The 19170-nt window shown below is 42.7% G+C and overlaps 1 protein-coding gene across 1 annotated transcript in view; it reads left to right on the top strand.

The window, feature by feature from the left end:
* Window positions 1-19170, top strand: part of KIF26B (kinesin family member 26B) — a 309916-nt gene that overhangs the window by 195049 nt on the left and 95697 nt on the right. Inside the window, exon 5 of the mRNA XM_010562587.1 lies at window positions 198-381. Coding sequence (XP_010560889.1) covers window positions 198-381 — 184 coding nt within the window. The remainder of the gene's footprint in view (window positions 1-197; window positions 382-19170) is intronic.

Raw genomic sequence — 19170 nt, 5'->3', positions numbered from 1 at the left:
AGCAACTTTGTGAAGTCAGTGATGTTAAACTAGCAATAATGAGTGAAGAACAAGAATTATAAAACTGTTGGGATCAGTGAGATCAAAACTGAGATCCTACATAAGTAGTAACCTGATAAATACCTTTCTTTATTCTTGACTGCTTGTGTTGATGAGTTTGGGGTAGTTTTAGCTCACTCTTGTCATTTTTCCCACAGAGCTGCTCAGAAATTGAACCTGTCTTCCAAAAAGAAGAAGCACAGGCCTTCTGCATCATCTGTTCCTGAATCTCCTCTCTTCTCTACCAGCTTCACAAGTATCCTTCAGACCTCCCCACCACCTGCACCACCATGTTTGTTGAGGGCAGTCAGCAAAGTGAAAGACACCCCTGGTTTGGGCAAGGTAGGCCTTGCAAATATCACTAAAACACTTGTTTTCTTTGGGAGAAGATTTTATCCTTGCACAAAACTTTAAGGGAATTGAAAGACCATGTCCTTTCTCAGTTGGCTTTACTGCAGTTGGTCCCTGAACACATGTATAAAGGCCTAACAATGTAAGTTAATTAATGCAAGTGAACTAATAAAGTTGAAGTTGACATCAACACAGCCAGACCTAATCGTGCAGCAGCAATACATATCAAGGCCAGCTACACTAAATGCACCTGTATTGGGACCACAGTGCTACTGGTGGTGGTAATGCTTGTTCTGCTAGGGTTTCTGAAGCAGTTGGTCTCTGTGGCTGTGTTTAAACTGCGTAGCAGTTGCTTGCTGTGGCATATTCTGGGTTCATGATCCCCTTGCTGTCCAGACTGGTGTCTTGGCTGGACACACTGTAATTTGTTTCCACCTCATGTTTCCTGGCTTTCTTCCAGTGCAGTCAGGGCAAGACTGGGCCATGGGTATTGGCTTTGTGTGGCAAGGTTTTTGTAGCGGGGGGGGGGGTTACAGGGGTGGCTTCTGTAAGAAGCTGCTGGAACCTTCCCCTGTGTCCGACAGAGCCAATACCAGCCGGCTCTGAGATGGACCCACTGCTGGCCAAAGCCGAGCCAATCAGTGATAGTGATAGCGCCTCTGGGATAACAGATTTAAGAAGGGAAAAAAAGTTGGGACAGGTGGAAATGGCAGCTGGAGAGAGGAGTGAGAACATGTAAGAGAAACAACCCTGCAGACTCCAAGGTCAGTGAAGAAGGAGGGGGAGGAGATGCTCCAGGTGCCGGAGCAGAGATTCCCCTGCAGCCCATGGGGAAGACCATGGTGAGGCAGGCTGTCCCCCTGCAGCCCATGGAGGTCCATGGTGGAGCAGATATCCACCTGCAGCCCGGGGAGGACCCCACGCCGGAGCAGGTGGATGCCCAAAGGAGGCTGTGACCCTGTGGGAAGCCCATCTGTGGAGAGAGGAGCCCACACTGGAGCAGGTTTTCTGGCAGGACTTGTGACCCCATGGGGGACCCACGCTGGAGCAGTGTGCTCCTGAAGGACTGCACACTGTGGAAAGGACCCACGCTGGAGCAGTTCGTGAAGAACTGCAGCCTGTGGGAAGGACCCACGCTGGAGAAGTTCGTGGAGGACTGTCTCTTGTGGGAGGGACCCCACACTGGAGCAGGGGAAGAGTGTGATGAGTCCTCCCCCTGAGGAGGATGAAGTGGCAGAAAATAACGTGTGATGAACTGACCGTAAACCCCATCCCCATCCCGCTGTGCCGCTGGGGGGGGGTGGTAGAGAATCCGGGAGTGAAGTTGTGCCCGGGAAGAAGTGAGGGGTGGAGGGAAGGTGTTCTGACATTTGGTTTTATTTCTCTTTACCCTACTCTGGTTGATTTGTAATAAATTGAGTTAATTTTTCCCAAGCTGAGTCTATTTTGCCTGTGATGGTAATTGGTGAGTGATCTCTCCTGTCCTTATCTCGACCCACAAGCCCTTTGTTATATTTTCTCTCCCCTGTCCAGCCGAGGAGGGGAGTGATAGAACGGTTTTGGTGGGCACCTGGCGTCCAGCCAGGGTCAACCCACCACACCATGTACCTGAACAAAGCCTATGCTGATAGTGATGAATTGCTCCTTTTTCCTTCTGTCATGTTATTTCCTCCCACTCTTCATAATCATACCCTCTTAAAATGCTGTTTAGATGCACACTTATAATGGAAAATGGTTGAGGCAATGGAGGAGGTTGTTATATAGTTTGCTGTTGCTTTGTTGTTTGTTTGAGTGGCCCTTCCTTTTTCCCTGTCATAAATGGCGAGCCTGGCATATTACATCTGGGAATACACGCATGCAGTTGCTGACGACAGCAGTGTGCTTTAATCAAGGTAGTTTCTTATGCAAGCATCTGTGTGCGGAGCTTTTCCATATTCATTGAATACTAAGCAGTGACAATGAATTTGGTGAAAATCTTTGTGTTTAGAAGAGAAATTGTAATGTATGATCTAGGAGTGCTGAGCATAGGCTTCAGAATTTTCACTCCTGATTTTGGATACTCACTTTCTTGTGCAGTTCCGCTATTTTTTTCAAAGAACAACGGTATTACTTTCATGGATGGTTTAATGCCTGTTTGAAAAGGGATTCCCTCCACATAGGGCTCTCTTTCTTTCGTCTTGCCTGGTAGGTGGGAAGTAATGTACAAATCTGTCATGATCTCATAAAACTTAGTAGTGATGCATATTCTGACTTTAGTGAGAGGACTAAACTTGAACCTGTTCATTGCTGTAAGAAGCTGCTATGGAAAATATTTACATTAGAAGCCATGCTCTCCAGATCCTTACTTTTCTGTGCTTGGGACAGGTTATATCTGAATAAAATTAAAAATTCCACTGAGGAATAATGAAGGGTGTGTTCATGAAAACAAGGGGCTAATTTCCCTTGTTGAACTGTGTGGGCACTTCTCCCGATTATTGGTTTTCACCCTTCCGAAGAAAGGTGTCTACACACAGAAAGCCACAAACATAGCTCTGTCAAAACACTGCAAGCTTAATCTAAACCTTCCTTGCTCCTCTAATTATTGGTTTCCAGTGGATAGGACTTGGGAAACAGTTTTGCAATATGCCCGAACAGACCTATGATTTGCTGCTTCATCAACACCATGTACCAGAACAGGCTCCAGGCTTTCCACCCATATGAGTAAAACTGAAATTTTGCAGTCCAGCCGATGAAGGAGGATATTTCTTTTCAGTTTAGAGTTACTATGCCATAGCTATCAGAGTATACAAGAAATAGCTAAGAGGTTTTTAAAAAAAAGTTTTAACACATTTCTCCAAAGTAATAAACCAAATTAGGTTAATTCATATAGTTAAAATAGAGAAAATTCTTTCTTTTTTCCACATTTCCATTAGCACAAATATGTCTAACCTACGGTTTCTGGAATTCAGTTTCATTTTTCACCTCTGGCTTCTTCTAGGAGTCACCCTATAATTATGATCTGAAGCTTGTATACTTTCATCAAAGTTTCCCATCAGTTTGCCTCTGTAGCACAATTTTCATTTTAATATGTCAGAAGTAGGTGTGAGGCATAATAAGTAAATAACTGCAGAATAACAATATAATTTATCTGTCAGACTGAGAAAACTTCAGATAAGGTAATGGAATTTCCAGCTTGTTTGCTTTTTATTTTTTATTGTTGTTATTTATACATGTTCTGTTCAGTTTGGTTGGCATATGTTTTGATAGGAGCATGCTAAAAAAATCTATGTTACTTTTCTCAGCATTTTCTCTCATATAGTATTTTGTCTAAGTGTATAAATTTATAAAATGTAGACCTGTGTGGAGGAAGCAGGTTCAGGGAAGCTAAATGTTATTTTCAGTCACTTAGGTTTTTTTCTGGTTTGTGTTTAAATAGCATTTTACCAGCAATCCCGGTGTGATAAAACTTGCTTTGGGTTTGAGCGGGCTGGACAATTTCTAACATGACAGTTTGTTACTGCAAAGTCTGGTTCACCAGAACTGGAAATCTGGCCATTACCAAGGACTCTAGATTTCTGAGACTGCTGGGGACGGCTGTGCACAGACTGCCCTGGCCGGGCTTCCTGGCAGGGAGACTCTTAGCTATAGGGCTGGCAGCCCTGGCACAGACTCTGGATGTTGCTAGCTTGGTGTTAGATTGACAGCTGTCTGTTTGACAGCGTGGGTGGGTATCCAAGATGCTGTGGGATAGGAAGTCAGGTACTTCAAATCATAGACTTTGAGGTTCAATTTCATTTCACAGTTTTCTAAAATGAACTTGCCACCAAACAGTTGCCATTTTATATTTTCACTTCTACTAGAAATTTCAAAGATTCTACTTTTCGTTGCAAACTTGATGACAATGATTTATTTAAAATTGTAGAGTTTCTCAGCTGTCATGTGTGGGCATGTAATTTTTGTGAGTTAAACTAGGAGGATTTGCCTATCAGCAACATATTTAAAAGTTAATTAGCAGCTCAGTTAGTATGGATATGGATACAACTAAAGTCTAAACTGACAAAGAGAAGAGAATTAGAGAGTGTATACTCAGGCTGCACGCTTCACACCTTTTCTTACAAAAGGCCTGGCAAATCAAACTGTACCAGCCTGGAATTTGGAAGAAGTATTATTTGAAAGCTAAAGTTCAGCTTCACAGAAGGGGGGAAGATGGTATTAATAATGAAATGCTGGGACTGCATAATCACCATTTTACTTCACTGTTAGATACACCATTGACCTTAGCAGAAATACTGCAGTGTCAAAGTGAAATAAAGTAGTAAAGGATCAGATTTTTTGTTGCACTCACTTCAGGGAGAACTTTTTGGAAATAAAATAAAAGGTTTGTAACCATGTTGCAAATATATTAACAGTGGTGCTTGTATGGATCATAACATACACGTGTGCTTTGGGTTTGCATTTGCTGGCAGAGGGACCTGATCCCCGGGTGGTAGTGTGGTATCCCCGCAGTTGTTTCTTGAGAGCGGAGAGTTTTCTTTTGGGTTGAGCAACAGTCCTGCTCCATAAACTGCCACAGCTTGAGCATCACTTTTCCTTCTCTCTCTGATTTGAATCATCGTATTCTGAGAGTCATAGATTGCTTTTGCTGGGTTTACACACACACACAGTGTGCCACTGTTCTGGATGACTGTATGTGCAGTTTCCCCAAGTCCCATCGTTTTCTGGAACATACTCCTTAAGTCTGTTTTGTCCTTGTTGACAATGAGCCAAGAAACAGAGCAAAAAGGCTTTCCATGCAGAAATAATGAATTATTCCATGACTGCGCTCAGATTAACTAGTGTAAGGGCATTCTATTAAGGTTTGCTTAGATTTGCTCCCCAATCTTCTTCCCTCCCCTCCATTTTCTGTCAAACAAAGCCAAAACTAAACCAAGACTTTTGATGAAAATCCAAAATGTTCTTTCTGTGAAAGATGTTGTTTTGCTGAATCCCACGTTACCCATGAAAAACAGCTTGTATGAAAAATTTTCTGCCAGCCTTAATAAATAGGTTGTTTTCAGGTGGCACAGGGTTCAGGATGAATGGATGTAGTCTCTGTGCTTTCTTTAATTTATTATTTTTCTGTGTGTAGTCTTATAAAACTCTGTCACTGAGAGGTATTTGTTATGTTTGGGCAGAGATTAGTTTACTTTTCCTTATATATTATTTTTTGGTGTGAATTGTTTTTTGTTGGTACTTGTTAATCTGAAAATAAAATAGCAATGTTTGTGTGTTAAAATGATCCTTATGCAAAAGGTTTCTACCAGGGAGAAAGAAATCGTCATTGTACCTTCTTTGGGAAGTCATTTCAACCTATTAGCAAAATGGACTGTAATTTGTGATCTTGTGCTTACTTTTTATTTTTCTGTAGCATCAGGACTCCTGCTTGCAGAGCCCAGCCCCATTTTGCTAAATAATGTATAAATTCAGATTAAAAAAAATGGTTTCTGTCCCAGGGCACTTATGATCTCAGTGTAGGGAGGAAGACCAGACAGACAGAGAGACGGGAAGCAAGAAGAAACAATGAGGTATTATTGGTCATCTTGATAGCGGTGCCCTCAACCCATCAACAGTCTAATATTAGATACCCCTTGTCAAGCTTTGGTAGGTGTTGTAGAAGAGGAGATTATTAAAATCTTTGGAGGGGGAGTAATAGGTTACACTGCAGATGCTTCTGAGGAGACCTTTGCAAGTGTGTAGGGCAGGGTAGGAAGCAGCACAGAGGGGGGTTTTTGAGAGTCTAGTAAGTGAGTGAGAGATGCGGGAGCTGGTCTCCTGGCAGGGGCTGAGTGCGGAGCCTGGCTGGGAAGGGCTGTGAATGGGAGCCAAGCCATGGCCAAATGCCAGGAATGCCCACAATATGCTGGTAGGAGATTGGTTCTGTGATAGACACTCCTAAGTCATACACCTTGCTCCTAAAGACCTGTGTCACATACTAAAAAAGGTTCAGTTAAAATTTTTCAGTGCCTGGCTCTAAGAATTTAATCTTCCATTAAAGCACAGTATTTGATTGAAATAAATGTAAAGTCTACTGTTCCCTTTACATTAGTCTGCAGCTCGCCTTTTCCTCACATTGATTTGCATAAAACTCTATCTGGAAGCATCAGAAAGATTTTTTCTGACCTGAAATTGCCTCCACCAAAACAGCAGAGAATTTTCAGAGGCACTCAGCTGTGTCATTCCTTTGAATTTTTGTGAATGTCACTGGGAGCTGGTACCCACTTCCCTGAGCCCCACTGAAGGTTCCTACCATAAAGTCCAGCTAGTAAGTGTCTTGTTCGGTGAAGGAGAGCACATTTGTGTGGGGAAAGGTGTGATACTCCTTTCCTCTTTGGAGGCAGGAGGTCCACAAAGGCAGAATACCACTGACAATTAACAGACAGAGTCTTATGTCTCTGGCCTAAAAAAGACAGTGGTAGTATCATTGTAAAAAATGAAAAGATGGTCTTATGTCACACCATCCCACTTTGTATATTGATCATATAACATGCTACTATCCTTTTGATCCAAGTGGCTAGTCAAGATGCAGTGCTTTGCAGATTTTTTTCCAGATAGGGGAAGAGATTATGAAGGGGATGCATCAGGTATTGTTAGTTCAATTCAGTTCCTTTACAAGGAAATACAAAATCTTGAATGCCAACAGAGAGAAGCAACTAAAGGCAATTTTCCTTCTTACTCCACCAGGTCCTTTCAGCTAGGACTTCAATGTCTCATTCCTTCCTCAGTTTAAGGGCATTTCTTTGTCCTACAGTACCAATGTTTGTTCAAGTTTTTCTTCTCCTTGTTGTTCTTTCTGTCCCTGCTTCTCCACTTGTGCTATTTCTTGTTTATATGCACATCTGCCAAAAGTAACAGTGAAGAAAGCCCTACTGCCCAAGCAGTTCATCTTTCTGAGTAGATTCAGAACTGTCTTTTGGCAGGGGACAGAAGTGTATGCCAATGCTTTGGGTTTGCAAACTGCTAGTATTTCAGCTATCTGCTGCCTTGAAATAGTTTATTGGACTTTTCACTAAGTAGGGCAACAATTATTGCACTGGCCTTGACACGCTTTAATCCAAGCTATAATAGTGCAATATGTGTGTTAATAATGAGTAAGTATTCTATTGGCTATAGCCTGTATGAGTCATGATTTGAATAGTCTTTGTCAAAAGATGTTTTCAATAGCTGTATCAACTCATTGTATCAGTGCAGTGGAAAGTAGACAGACATTCTTAGACTTATGTGATTTGCAAAGTTGATTTGAAGGGAACAAAATTGATGCACATCTCGATTAAGTCCAAAAGATATAGGAAACCTCCTTTTCTACTATCAGAATTTGCATTTTGGCTAGCTGATTGGTGGATGTGATGATTTTTTTGGCAACATTATGGTATACATTAAGCAGGTGTTTATGAAAACCTGTGTTAAGGTCAGCAAAAAACCAAGCACAACTTGCAAAATATGTTCTGTATTTCACTTCACTGCCATCCATCTTGAAGGTTTTTCAGAGAGAATCAAATAGGTTCTCTTTCCCTTGTAAAGCAGAGGTTCTCTGTCCTTCATTACTCAGGTGTATAGGGGGAAAAAGTTAATGGTTAGGTGACAAATGTGATTTTAAACCCTTTATCACAGAAAACAATTTCTGAAGTGAAAGCTGGTTTTGCCCAAAGTTACCATGGTTACTGAAATGGGGAAGTAAAAAAAAAAAGGATGATCCCTTGAGGCATTTAAAGGAGACATATGTGTTCATCTTTGTTGTCAACATGATTGTTGTACAAATTAAATAGTTAGTTCCACTTGGAATGAAATCCAGGTGGCCTTTTGCCTCTAGACAGAGTTGCTCAGAACTGGGATTTTCCTCACCAAATCTACTGTTTGGACCTGGTGGAGGCTTTCATGCTCTTTGGCTAGATTCCTGTTAGGCGGGCTTTTCTGGGAGGAGTTTTCATACCTGAAACTGCTTTAAGAAAAAGGTGAAATTAATAAAAGCTGGAACAATTGCTACAAACAATAATCTCTTACCTCCCTCAATCATATTTTCTATGCACACTTAGTTTGTCTTTCTCTAAAGTAAAGCTTATCCTGGATGTGGAAATACCAACCCAGGCATGCCTGTACTCTGTCAGATTGCATTTTGGTTGGCTGTGAGATTTAAAGGCAGACCTATTTTAAAGAAATTTCTATGCAGTCACGTTTCTACAATTTAGAGAATGGCCATAATTGCTGTTCCTTCTCTTTGTGACGTGCAGAAGCTGCTACTTCATGGGAGCTAGGAGCACATATCAACCAAGCCTGCTAAGAGAAAATCTGGCCTGTTGCCTAAACTTTACACCATGCAAGAGAGAATGCTTGCGTGGAGAAGCAGGGCTGCATTTCGGCCATATAATCTAGCCAGTGCCTTTAGGAGGGGAAGATTAGGTCTTGCCCCTACCTATTAATAAGCCAGTTTAAGGGCAGTGGGTCCATTTTGGCCCACCTGCAAGCTGTTAAAAGCTTAGGAAGTGGCTCCAAAGTTCCTGGCCTGACAAGCTGCTGTTCCTGATAATGGGATTCCTAAGGTCAGTTGGCAAGGAGCAGACCCAGAGAGAGGAGCTCATGGCAGGGGGATGCTAGTGTAATTGTTTCCTGGAGCATTGCAGATGGAGGCGGACACTAAGGAATAGGTTTACATCTGAAATGGGAAAATTGAAGGCAGAATACCGTTGCTGTCCTTACATCTGAATCCACAAAATGGAGCAGTTCTGCTATATGGCATTAGGAGTGCTCCGCCAATCTGGGCATCGTGTGGTCAAGCGTGATACTAAGGTATCTTTCTCTTCTGTTAATTCCTTCACCTCTGCTGATTTTCCATAAAATAAAGCCATCTTTCAAACTAGTAGACATCTCCCTTTTCACTGGGAAGGGCTGAAAATGGCAACACAGAAAGTGAGTTTTTTCTAGAGAGTAACTTACAGTCCTTAAATTAAACTCTTGGCTTTGGAAAAAAAGCACCTCTTTCCATATGTCGTAGAGGAAGACTTGTACCCTAATCTGAGCACCAACTATTGGTGATAGCAAATATGGATAAGAGACCGTTGGTCAGTAAATTACTTTTTTGCCTCAAAGAATATAAAAAATGGTGTTTCTCTCCTTAGTGACATCTTCCTGTGTGTATTCAGAAATTGTACTGATGAGTGAGCTTGTGAGCATGGGAGGTGGGTAGAGGAGATTTGCAGTGGAATTGAACTGGACAGACAAAATATGAAAAAGGCTGTACCTCACTTTGATAATATTTCTTATTTCTGTGTTGGAAGAATCAATCCTTTCTGTGATTCTTTTATAGTACATTTCACCCAGGGAAACAGCTGTAAAGCCTGGTTTTGTATTGTTTCCTGTGGTCTGTTTTGAGGAATTTTCCTGTAAACATGGAGGATCAAAATAAAATCAGCGTGCTGAAATCACTTCAGGCTGGTGTTACTAGGCTTTGTATGTTCCTAAGTGACTTGATTTATACAGCGCCCTCTGCATTGTCATAAATGCATGATTTTATGCCCAGCAATCTATAACTTTTAGGTCAGTTGACTGTTTTCTTGATTGAAGTCACTTAGTGGCATGAATGATCATAATTTGTAGACATCTAGTTGCCTATAAGCCTTATACAAAGGCCCACGTGGGTCAATTAATTTGACTGTCTCAGTGTTGTCAACCTAATGAAGCTATAGAAATCTTTAATATTGGTCACCTAGTAGGTATGCTTTAAACATATTCTCATGTTGTTGAAATAGTATGACAGTATAGTGGCCACATTTTAAAGTCTCTTAACATTGAAGGTTATGCAATTTGAATGAAAACTACTGGATTTTTCTAGAATATAAAAAGTCATTGTTTTTAACACTTTGATTTTCTCAAAGTTTTTCTGACCTATTGTCTTTTTATTTCCTTTGCTTTTCAATTTAGGTTGTACTGCTGGTTGATATTTTGGGGCATTATGATAGGTCCAGTTAATCACTTCCACTTCATTTCTAAGACTTTCAGTACTACTTTTTGATATGTCCCCTTCCTCCCTGCCCTCTCCCCCTCACCTCTCACCCCATTAAATTAATTTTTAAATCCATGAAGAAGAGGTTAATATGTATTAGGAAAGTCAAGATGAAAGAAACTGAAAATTACAAGGGTGTCTCTCAGACAATGCTGAGGAAGGAAATTAAATGCTGAATAGTTTGCTAAACCTGGGATCATGGCAAGTTTTCTGAGATCTTATGCAAATTGCAGGCACTTTAAGCACTCAGCTGTAGGCCTTATAACAATTTTTTTCCCCCTTTAAAACTTCCTAAAGCTCTTCTCCTCCCAGCCTTTTCCTTTTGTGTTTGACTCTTCTCAGCATGTGTCTGAGAGCAGTGCTCAGCGGTGCAGGCGGGATGGTGACACTGTGGGATGCTCAGCTACAGCACTGCTGTAACATCGTGGGCTAATGATTCAGCTGAGCCTCTTGATTCAGCTGCAAGGTTATTCTGCTTTCCATCATCCTACAGGTCTGGGCTTTACCTTGTTTCTCTGGTACAACAGTAACTTAAATAGATAACCAGCTCAGCTGAGGAAGAGCCTAGCATGAACTGTATTTTAATACTGGGAATACCATTAGATATATCTCTTCTCATTCACCATCTCTCCCCCTTTTTTGCCTTTTCCTTTAGGAATCAAACCCATTTTGGGGAATATGTCTCTAGAGACATTTGTTGATTTTTTTGTGCTTTTATGAGACACCTGTATCCCCATGCTCCAAGTCATTATCTCCCTATCTTTTTCCTCCCTCTTTACTGCCACCATTGCACTCCCTTAGGCTGCGATTCATGTTGCTAGCTTAAGTGAACTGATCACTATCCTTCTGATCTAGGCTGGTCATATGAATTCCTCCCATGGAGAGAAGTGCTACCTATATTAGGATGGGCTGACTTGCCTACCAGATGTTACTTTCTTTTTCAGTTGATTACAGAGGCAACCTAGACAGCTGCCTTTGAATGAGATATCTGTGTTTTGCCTGGCTCAAGTAAGGTGAAATGAAACTCTCCCTGAGTAGGAACACAGTCTCTTCTTGTGTTCTGCTCTGAACCTTTAATAGAAAACCAGCTACTGGGAGGTATAGTAACGAGATGCTTACAGAAAGGTCTAGATACTTGCATCTCTCCTCCAGATGGTAGTCTGCATCCTCTGCTTTCCAGTCTAAGAAACATCGGAGGCTCACTATATTGCACGCAGGTCTGGTTGAGCAGACCTGCATGCAACCAAGCAGGCTGCATAAAGCAGCCAGACCTTCAAGGAAAAGGACCAAGCAGGCTTTTGCACATTTTTCCTTATGTAAACCAAAGGAAAGTTGAACTGATCTTTATTGATTTAAGGACCAGAGATGTTCAGCTGTACTTCTGCCAGGATGGATCTGTAAAGCTGGTCACAATGTGCACACCCATTAGATTACAGCTACTGGCCCTCAGATGCCTGGATTCTCATTGCTCTGTAACGTGACCTGTGAATCACTTCCAGTGAGGATTCCTTCCCAGAAGGATAGGCAGTGTGGCTTGGGGTTTGGAAACATATCGTTAGTGGATCTGGATTCCTGATACCCAAATGCCATTTCATTTTCCAAATGTAAGTAGACTTTTTCTTCTATATTGTTGCCAAAATGATTAGTAGTTAAAAGATCTTTCATTGGATAGTGAGATATGAAATGCCAGGTATGAAAACCAATACTTTAATGTTCACATTTCTCTTTATGAAAGAATCTTTCTATATAGAAAAGGTAAAAACAAAGTTTGAAATCATTGACCTGTCTGATCTTAAAAAATCAGGAGGTAGATTAATACATTTTTAAGGCCTGTGACCCTCAAAACCTCTCCTGTAGCACTCAGAAGTGAGAAACAGAGTGGGTGCACCTGCAATAGTTGGATGGGTAGGTATATGTGTAATTCACACTATACATACGGTGTGTACATTTGTATCTAGAAGCATATATAGATGCATATATATATGTGTATAAATGTATTCATCTCCCTCTCCCCACCAGTACAGTGGGAATGTATAGGAAAAAGCTATATATGGAGCTTCTGAGCAAGTTATCTGAAAAAACCGGGAGGCTAACTAGCTATAGACTTGCTTTTATTTATAAAATAGCAGATTTTTTTTTTGAGAGAGGACTAAACATTTCCTTAAGACACTTCCAGTAACTTCTCATGGATTTTAATCAAGAATAATATCCTCCTTCTTCCTTAGCTCAGTCCTCCTATACATTGCATGATCTTTTTTCTCATATGAGGTGATTGAAAATGCTCATACAAATAGCAGCATTTTACATTAAATTCTCTAGGTATCCGTGAGGCTCTATTGTGTTTCTGTAGATCCCAGTTACTCTCATCCATATTAATTGCTGTTGGATTTTTCCACAGGTTGGCTCAATTTACAGTGTTTGTACTGAAGGGGAGATAGTTAGAAAAAGATGTGGTGTTAAAATCTGGTGTGTATTAAAATGCCAATAGGAAGGCTGTACAATAACCCTTACAGCATCACATACTCCATTACAGAAACATAGATGTGGGAAAAATTAAAAACTGTTGATCCTTTCTTCCCTGCCCCCTTTTCCCACAGAAAATATGACATATGTATTTCAAACTGTATTTGCTGTAATGTCTTGCCCCCTTCTTTCCATCATTTGGTATTGCTGGAGGTTTATCCAAAACCAAATCTTGATCTGCTATAGAAATCTGTTCTTGACTAGCTCAGCCACAGCACCTGAGCCCAGATTCTGGAAGAAGTGTGGCTAGAAAAGCTGCCCTCTCTTCCTCACCTGCCCCCAAGAAAATACCGTAAACATTGCCTTTTTGTCAGCTATGAGGAGCAGTGCTAAGGTATGTGCTGGCACGAGATCTGACTGAGGCACCAGGGATGTGTATCGCCTGGCCACACAGAAGTAGAAGGCATGCACTCGGATTGATAACAGCGTGTGCAGACGTGATAAACACAAGGAGGCCCAGGCTGCTTTTGGGAAATGGAATAGCAACACAGAGGAGGAAGCGGGATTCCCCCAGGGCCTCCTACTCAGTGAGTGGTGGGAATTGTGAATCTCCTCAGACGGGAGGGAGTTATTAATCATAAAGACTATTATGCTGCGCGAGGCATTGCTGAAACAGAACACCACCAAGCTATTTCCTATCTTATCAGGGTGCATTAATAATGCAGCAGTAATAATAGAAGTACAAATTAAAAATAACTGGATGGGCAGATAAGCAGAGTTCTTGAGATTAAGGGGATCGGGAATTGCTTCAAACAGTTAATTGCAGAGCAGCACATAGGGGGAAATTTGCCTTTGCTGTTTTGCCTTTGTTATGTTCTTATTCTTCATCTTATCTCCATGAGCATTATTTCTAGGGCTTTTACATAGACACTAATAGGCGTAATATTTCCTCAAGATTTCAGACTGTTCTTCTTTATCTCCAAAGAAATGAAGTATCTTTTCCTGATCCATCTAATTCAGTAGGGACTAATAATGGTGAATAAGAAGAGTATTCTGATTATTAGGCGTCTTCTACATAAACCTCTTATCATTTTCTCCTCCCACTCCAAGCCCACAATAAAAAGGCAGACAAGATGTTACAAGTGTCAAATATTCAGGCTTCAGGACAAATTGATGCAGACTGTTCCCTGGAGGTTTGTAAGCTCCCTCCAGATTGCAATGGCATGAAATCCCCAGTGTCTCTGAGTCTCTTGAAGTGTAATAGCTGGGCTGGGCAAAGAGAAATGTGAGTATCTGGTTGTCTGCAACTGGATGATTGTGCCCCTCTCCCCATTCTTTCTTGCACAGCCTATGTCTGTAAGTTACTGACCTGGCAGGGCTTTACCTGATTTGGGGCCACTGCATGGTTCCTTTCCATAGAATTAAAATAATGACTCAGAACTACTCTTTGATCCCCTGCTGGGTACCAAAATGTGCCTTCCTTAGGGCATGAGACTGCTGTCACTTTGATTTCAAGTCCTGTTTGCTAAGCAATTTTCAGGACACTCAAGTTCTGCTCTCAATGAAATAGGTATTGGAGCTAGTGCCATGTGCCATTTCACACAGCTCTATCCAAGCCACACTGGCCCACCGGGAGATAAGGCTATCAAGGGAAGACCATTCAGCTGAACGCCCAATACACTGATGGAGAAGAAGCTTAGCAAAGAACTGCAGCACAACTATTACTCCACCCTTTTTCTGGAAAGCAACATCATTTGTGAAACAAGCAATATGGGAGCTCAGCATCAAAGACTGTAAATCATGTCATCCTGCTTTTAACATGGTTTTAGTAGTCCAAAAAGCTTCTTCGTGTAATATTGGTATTACTGAAGAATTCAATCTACTGTACAGAATAGTTTATCACAGTTGGTTGCCACAGGAATATTCTCCATGATTTGTCAGATTAAAAGGGTGGAGAAAGCTGTTGCTCAAATATTGCTTTCTTCAGTAACAGAAGAAGAATGCCCTTTGGAGGGGATGAGAGATAACCTGGGGAGGAGGAGGGAGGCAAGGACAAAAGAGTGTGTTGTCTGCACACTGATCCTGAACTTTCTGTGCATGCCATTAGTATTGTAAGTGTTCAGCACAATTTGATGGTCAACTTCTGAAATAGACTGGCACACTATTGCCTGGTCACTCTTCTTCATTCAGGTTTTACCTCCACTAATGTAAATGGCGTAGATTAGAACATCAGGGATGAACATAGCAGTAGGTGAATTCACCAGCTTCATGTTCAAGGTGAAGCAGTGAAAGTAGGTAAACTACAGTGGCCAAATGAGAAGTGGGCAGACTCCATCGACCTGTGCTTACTTTTGACAAAAGCAGCTTGTGGAACATTTTCATCTTGTGAACTAGATGACTGAAACACTCTGAGCACATGAATTCATGTGGATGATGAAACTTTCAGGATTCATAGCAATTTTTACAGAACCTGCCAACAAACTGAGTATCTGTGATACTTGTATCCATGATCCATAGCCATCGTCCTCTGTGTCAATGCCAGCTGAGTGCATGGAGCTCCACCTGGGGATGGATGAGGAGCCAGCCGAGAGTTTATGCGTCAGGATTAAAGGGAAGGCAAGGACAGGTGACATTATAGTGGGGGTCTGCTAGAAGCCACCTGACCAGGAAGACCAAGTGGATGAGGAGCCAACTGAGAGCTTATGGGTCAGGATTAAAGGCGGGGCAGGGACAGGTGACATTATAGTGGGGGTCTGCTAGAAGCCACCTGACCAGGAAGACCAAGTGGATGAGGGCCTCTATAGATAGATAGGAGCAGCCTCATGTTTGCGAGCCCTGGTCCTCATGGGGGGCTTCAACCACCCTGGTATCTGTTGGAGGAACAAAGCAGGGCATAAGTAATCCAGGAGGTTCCTGGAATGCATTGGTGACAATTTCCTTCTCCAAGTGATAGAGGAGCCAATGAGGACAGATGCTATACTGGACCTTGTTCTCACTAACAAGGTGGGACTGGTGGGGAATGTGAAGCTCAAGAACAGCCTCAGCTGCAGTGACTATGAAGTGGTGGAGTTCAAGATTCTTAGGGCAGTGAGGAGGGCGCACAGCAGGCTTGCTACCCTTCAGGAGAGCAGACTTTGTCCTCTTCAGGTATCTGCTTAGTAGAGTACCATGGGATAAAGCCCTGGAGGGAAGAGCGGCCCAAGAAAGCTGGTTAATATTCAAGGATCACCTCCTCCAATCTCAGGAGCGACGCAGCCCAACAAAAAGGAAGTCAGGCAAAAATGCCAGGAGACCTGCATGGATGAGCAGGTAGCTCCTGGACAAATTCAAACACAAAAAGAAAGCCTACAGAGGGTGGAAGCAAGGACAGGCAGCCTGGGAGGAATACAGAGAAATTGTCCAAGCAGTCAGGGATCACGCTGGGAAAGCCAAAGCCCTGATAGAATTAAATCTGTCCAGAGACATCAAGGGCAACAAGAAAAACTTCTATAGGTACATCACTGATAAAAGGAAGACTAGGGAGAATGTGGGCCCTCTCCGGAAGGAAACGGGAGACCTGGTTACCCAGCAAATGGAGAAGGCTGAGGTACTCAATGACTTTTTTGCCTCAGTCTTCACCAGCGAGTGCTCCAGCCACACCACCCAAGTTGCAGAAGGCAAAGGCACGGACTGGAGAATGAGGAACTGCCCACCATAGGAGAAGATCAGGTTTGTGACCGTCTAAGGAACCTAAAGGTGCACAAGTCCATGGGACCTGATGAGATGGATCCATGGGTCCTGAGGGAATTGGTGGCGGAAGTGGCTAAGCCACTATCCATCATATTTGAGAAGTCATGGCAGTCCAGGGAAGTTCCCGCTGACTGGAAAAGGGGAAACTAACCCCCATTTTTGAAAAGGGAAAAAAGGAAGTCCCAGGGAACTACAGGCCAGGGAGTCTCACCTCTGTGCCCAGCAAGATCATGGAGCAGATCCTCCTGGAAACTATGCTAGGGCACATGGAAAATAAGAAGGTGGTTGGTGACAGCCAACATGGCTTCACTAAGGACAAATCATGCCTGACAGATTTGGTGGCCTTTTACAATGGGTTTGCAGTGTTGATGGATAAGGGGAGAGCAATGGACGTCATCTACCTGGACATGCACAGAGTGTTTGACGCTGTCCTGCACGATGACCTTGTCTCTAAATTGGAGAGACATGGATTTGATGGATGGAGCACTCGGTGGATAAGGAATTGGCTGGATGGTCACACTCAAAGAATTGCGGTCGGTGTCTTGATGTCCAAGTGGAGAGCAGTGATGAGAAGCATTCCCAGGGCGGGGTATTGGGACCGGTGCCGCTTAACATCTTTGTTGCTAACATGGCCAGTGGGATTGCGTGCAGCCACAGCAAGTTTGTGGATGACACCAAGCTGTGTGGTGTGGTGGACACACTGGATGGAAGGAATGTCATCCAGAGGGACCTTGACAGGCTGGAGAGGTGGGCCCGTGCGAACCTCGTGAAGTTCAACAAGGCCGAGTGCAGGGTCCTGCACATGCGTCAGGGCAATCCCAAGCACAAATACAGGCTGAGCGAGGAGTGGTTTGAGAGCAGCCCTGCAGAGAAGGACTTGGGGGTGTTGGTTGATGAGAAGCTCAACATGACCCAGCAATGTGCACTTGCAGCCCAGAAAGCCAACTGTATCCTGGGCTGCATCAAAAGAAGCATGACCAGCAGGTCCAGGGGGGTGATTGTCTCCCTCTACTCCGCTCTCATGAGGCCCCACCTGGAGCTGGGCCCCTGTGCTCAGCTCTGGGGCCCCCAGCATAAGAAGGACACCGAGCTGTTGGAGCAAGTCCAGAGGAGGGCCACGAAGATGATTAGAGGGCTGGAGCACCTCTCCTGTGAAGACAGGCTGTGGGAGAGTTGGGGTTGTTCAGCCTGGAGAAGAGAAGGCTCTGGGGAGACCCTATAGCAGCCTTCCAGTACCTAAAGGGGGGCTACAAGAAAGCGGGAGAGGGACTTTTTACAAGGGCTTGTAGTGATACAAGGCGTAATGGCTTTAAACTGGAAGAGGGTAGGTTTAGATTAGATGTAAGGAAGAAATTCTTTACTGTGAGGGTGGTGAGGCACTGGAACAGGAAGGCTTTTTTTGTCGTGATGTGATTTACATATGCATCAGTAAATGGTTTGCTTTTTTGTTGCATCTAAAGGGAGGTAAAGGGGAAAAAGGAAAGACATGGAATTAGTTACTGAAAACTAGAGTTAAAGTATAAAAATTGAAACTGCTCTTCTCATATGTCTGGGTCTCCCTTCACTAAATTCTCAGGCAATAATCACAGAACAACGATTAATTAGACTATCCTTGTTATAAGGCATTGTCGGCATCCACTGTCTCTCGGGGCTAGACTGTGGAGATTCGGTTGGGGGACTAAACAGATCTGCAAAGAGTACGACAGAGGCAAGCTACTAATATTTTTTTACAGATTTCCCAGTTACTGCCTAGACAGAAAATATACAAAGTGGGTGCCTGCCCTGCATTTATTCCCCCCTCCCCCTCACTTTTTCAAGGAAGGTTGGAAGAGCTGAAAGTACCTTCTAGGCTCTAAGAGTTTTCATAGGAAGACTTTTGCATCTCAGTGGGTTTTTTGTGATTTTTCTGGATTTTTTTGTTTGTTTGTTTTGTTTTGTTTTTGTGTGTTACACAATGATTTATATCAATCTGTCTCTCCTGCAGAGTAGTCCTAGAACGTGTGGAAACACGGGTAAAGAAGATATGTTCTAGCTAGCAAGTGAGTCTAAAATACCAGACTCTGGACAAAGCTCAGCTTTTCTTTCTCTGCAAGTTACACTTATCTTTACATCTCTTAACTACCCTTCCACTTCTGTTTAACTTGCTCCCTCATAGTCCAATTCTTTTCTTTCCTTTTTACTACTGTGAGATAGAAGACTATTCACCAAATTCTCTGGCCCCCAGGGAAATGTTTTAAAAATACACTACTAAGTAAACACGTTCATTACTTAGTCTAGGATCAAATGACCTGACAAGACAGATAAAGCAAAGCTGTGGTAACATGCTCTCTCCCTCCCTTCTTCCTGACACCTTAATCCTGCAGCACTGCCACCCACCCATACCCCTCAATCATCTCCTTGGAGGACTGTTAGCATCTTCCTCCTAACTGGCAGAGACAAAATGCACACAGCCTTACCTTGCAACATGCTTACTTGTTTTGAAGTAAATGATTCAAGTCCAAATTTGTAATGGTTGTTCAAAGTCCAGCTGATAAGAAACTCAAACTGTGACTAGTTAAAGGCTGGCAACTGATTTT

This window comes from Haliaeetus leucocephalus, unplaced genomic scaffold (assembly GCF_000737465.1).
Source record: "Haliaeetus leucocephalus isolate CR32 unplaced genomic scaffold, Haliaeetus_leucocephalus-4.0 Scaffold162, whole genome shotgun sequence".
Classification (NCBI taxonomy): domain Eukaryota; kingdom Metazoa; phylum Chordata; class Aves; order Accipitriformes; family Accipitridae; genus Haliaeetus; species Haliaeetus leucocephalus.
Note: the sequence above shows the minus strand (reverse complement) of the source record. Positions and strands in the feature narration are given on the sequence as shown.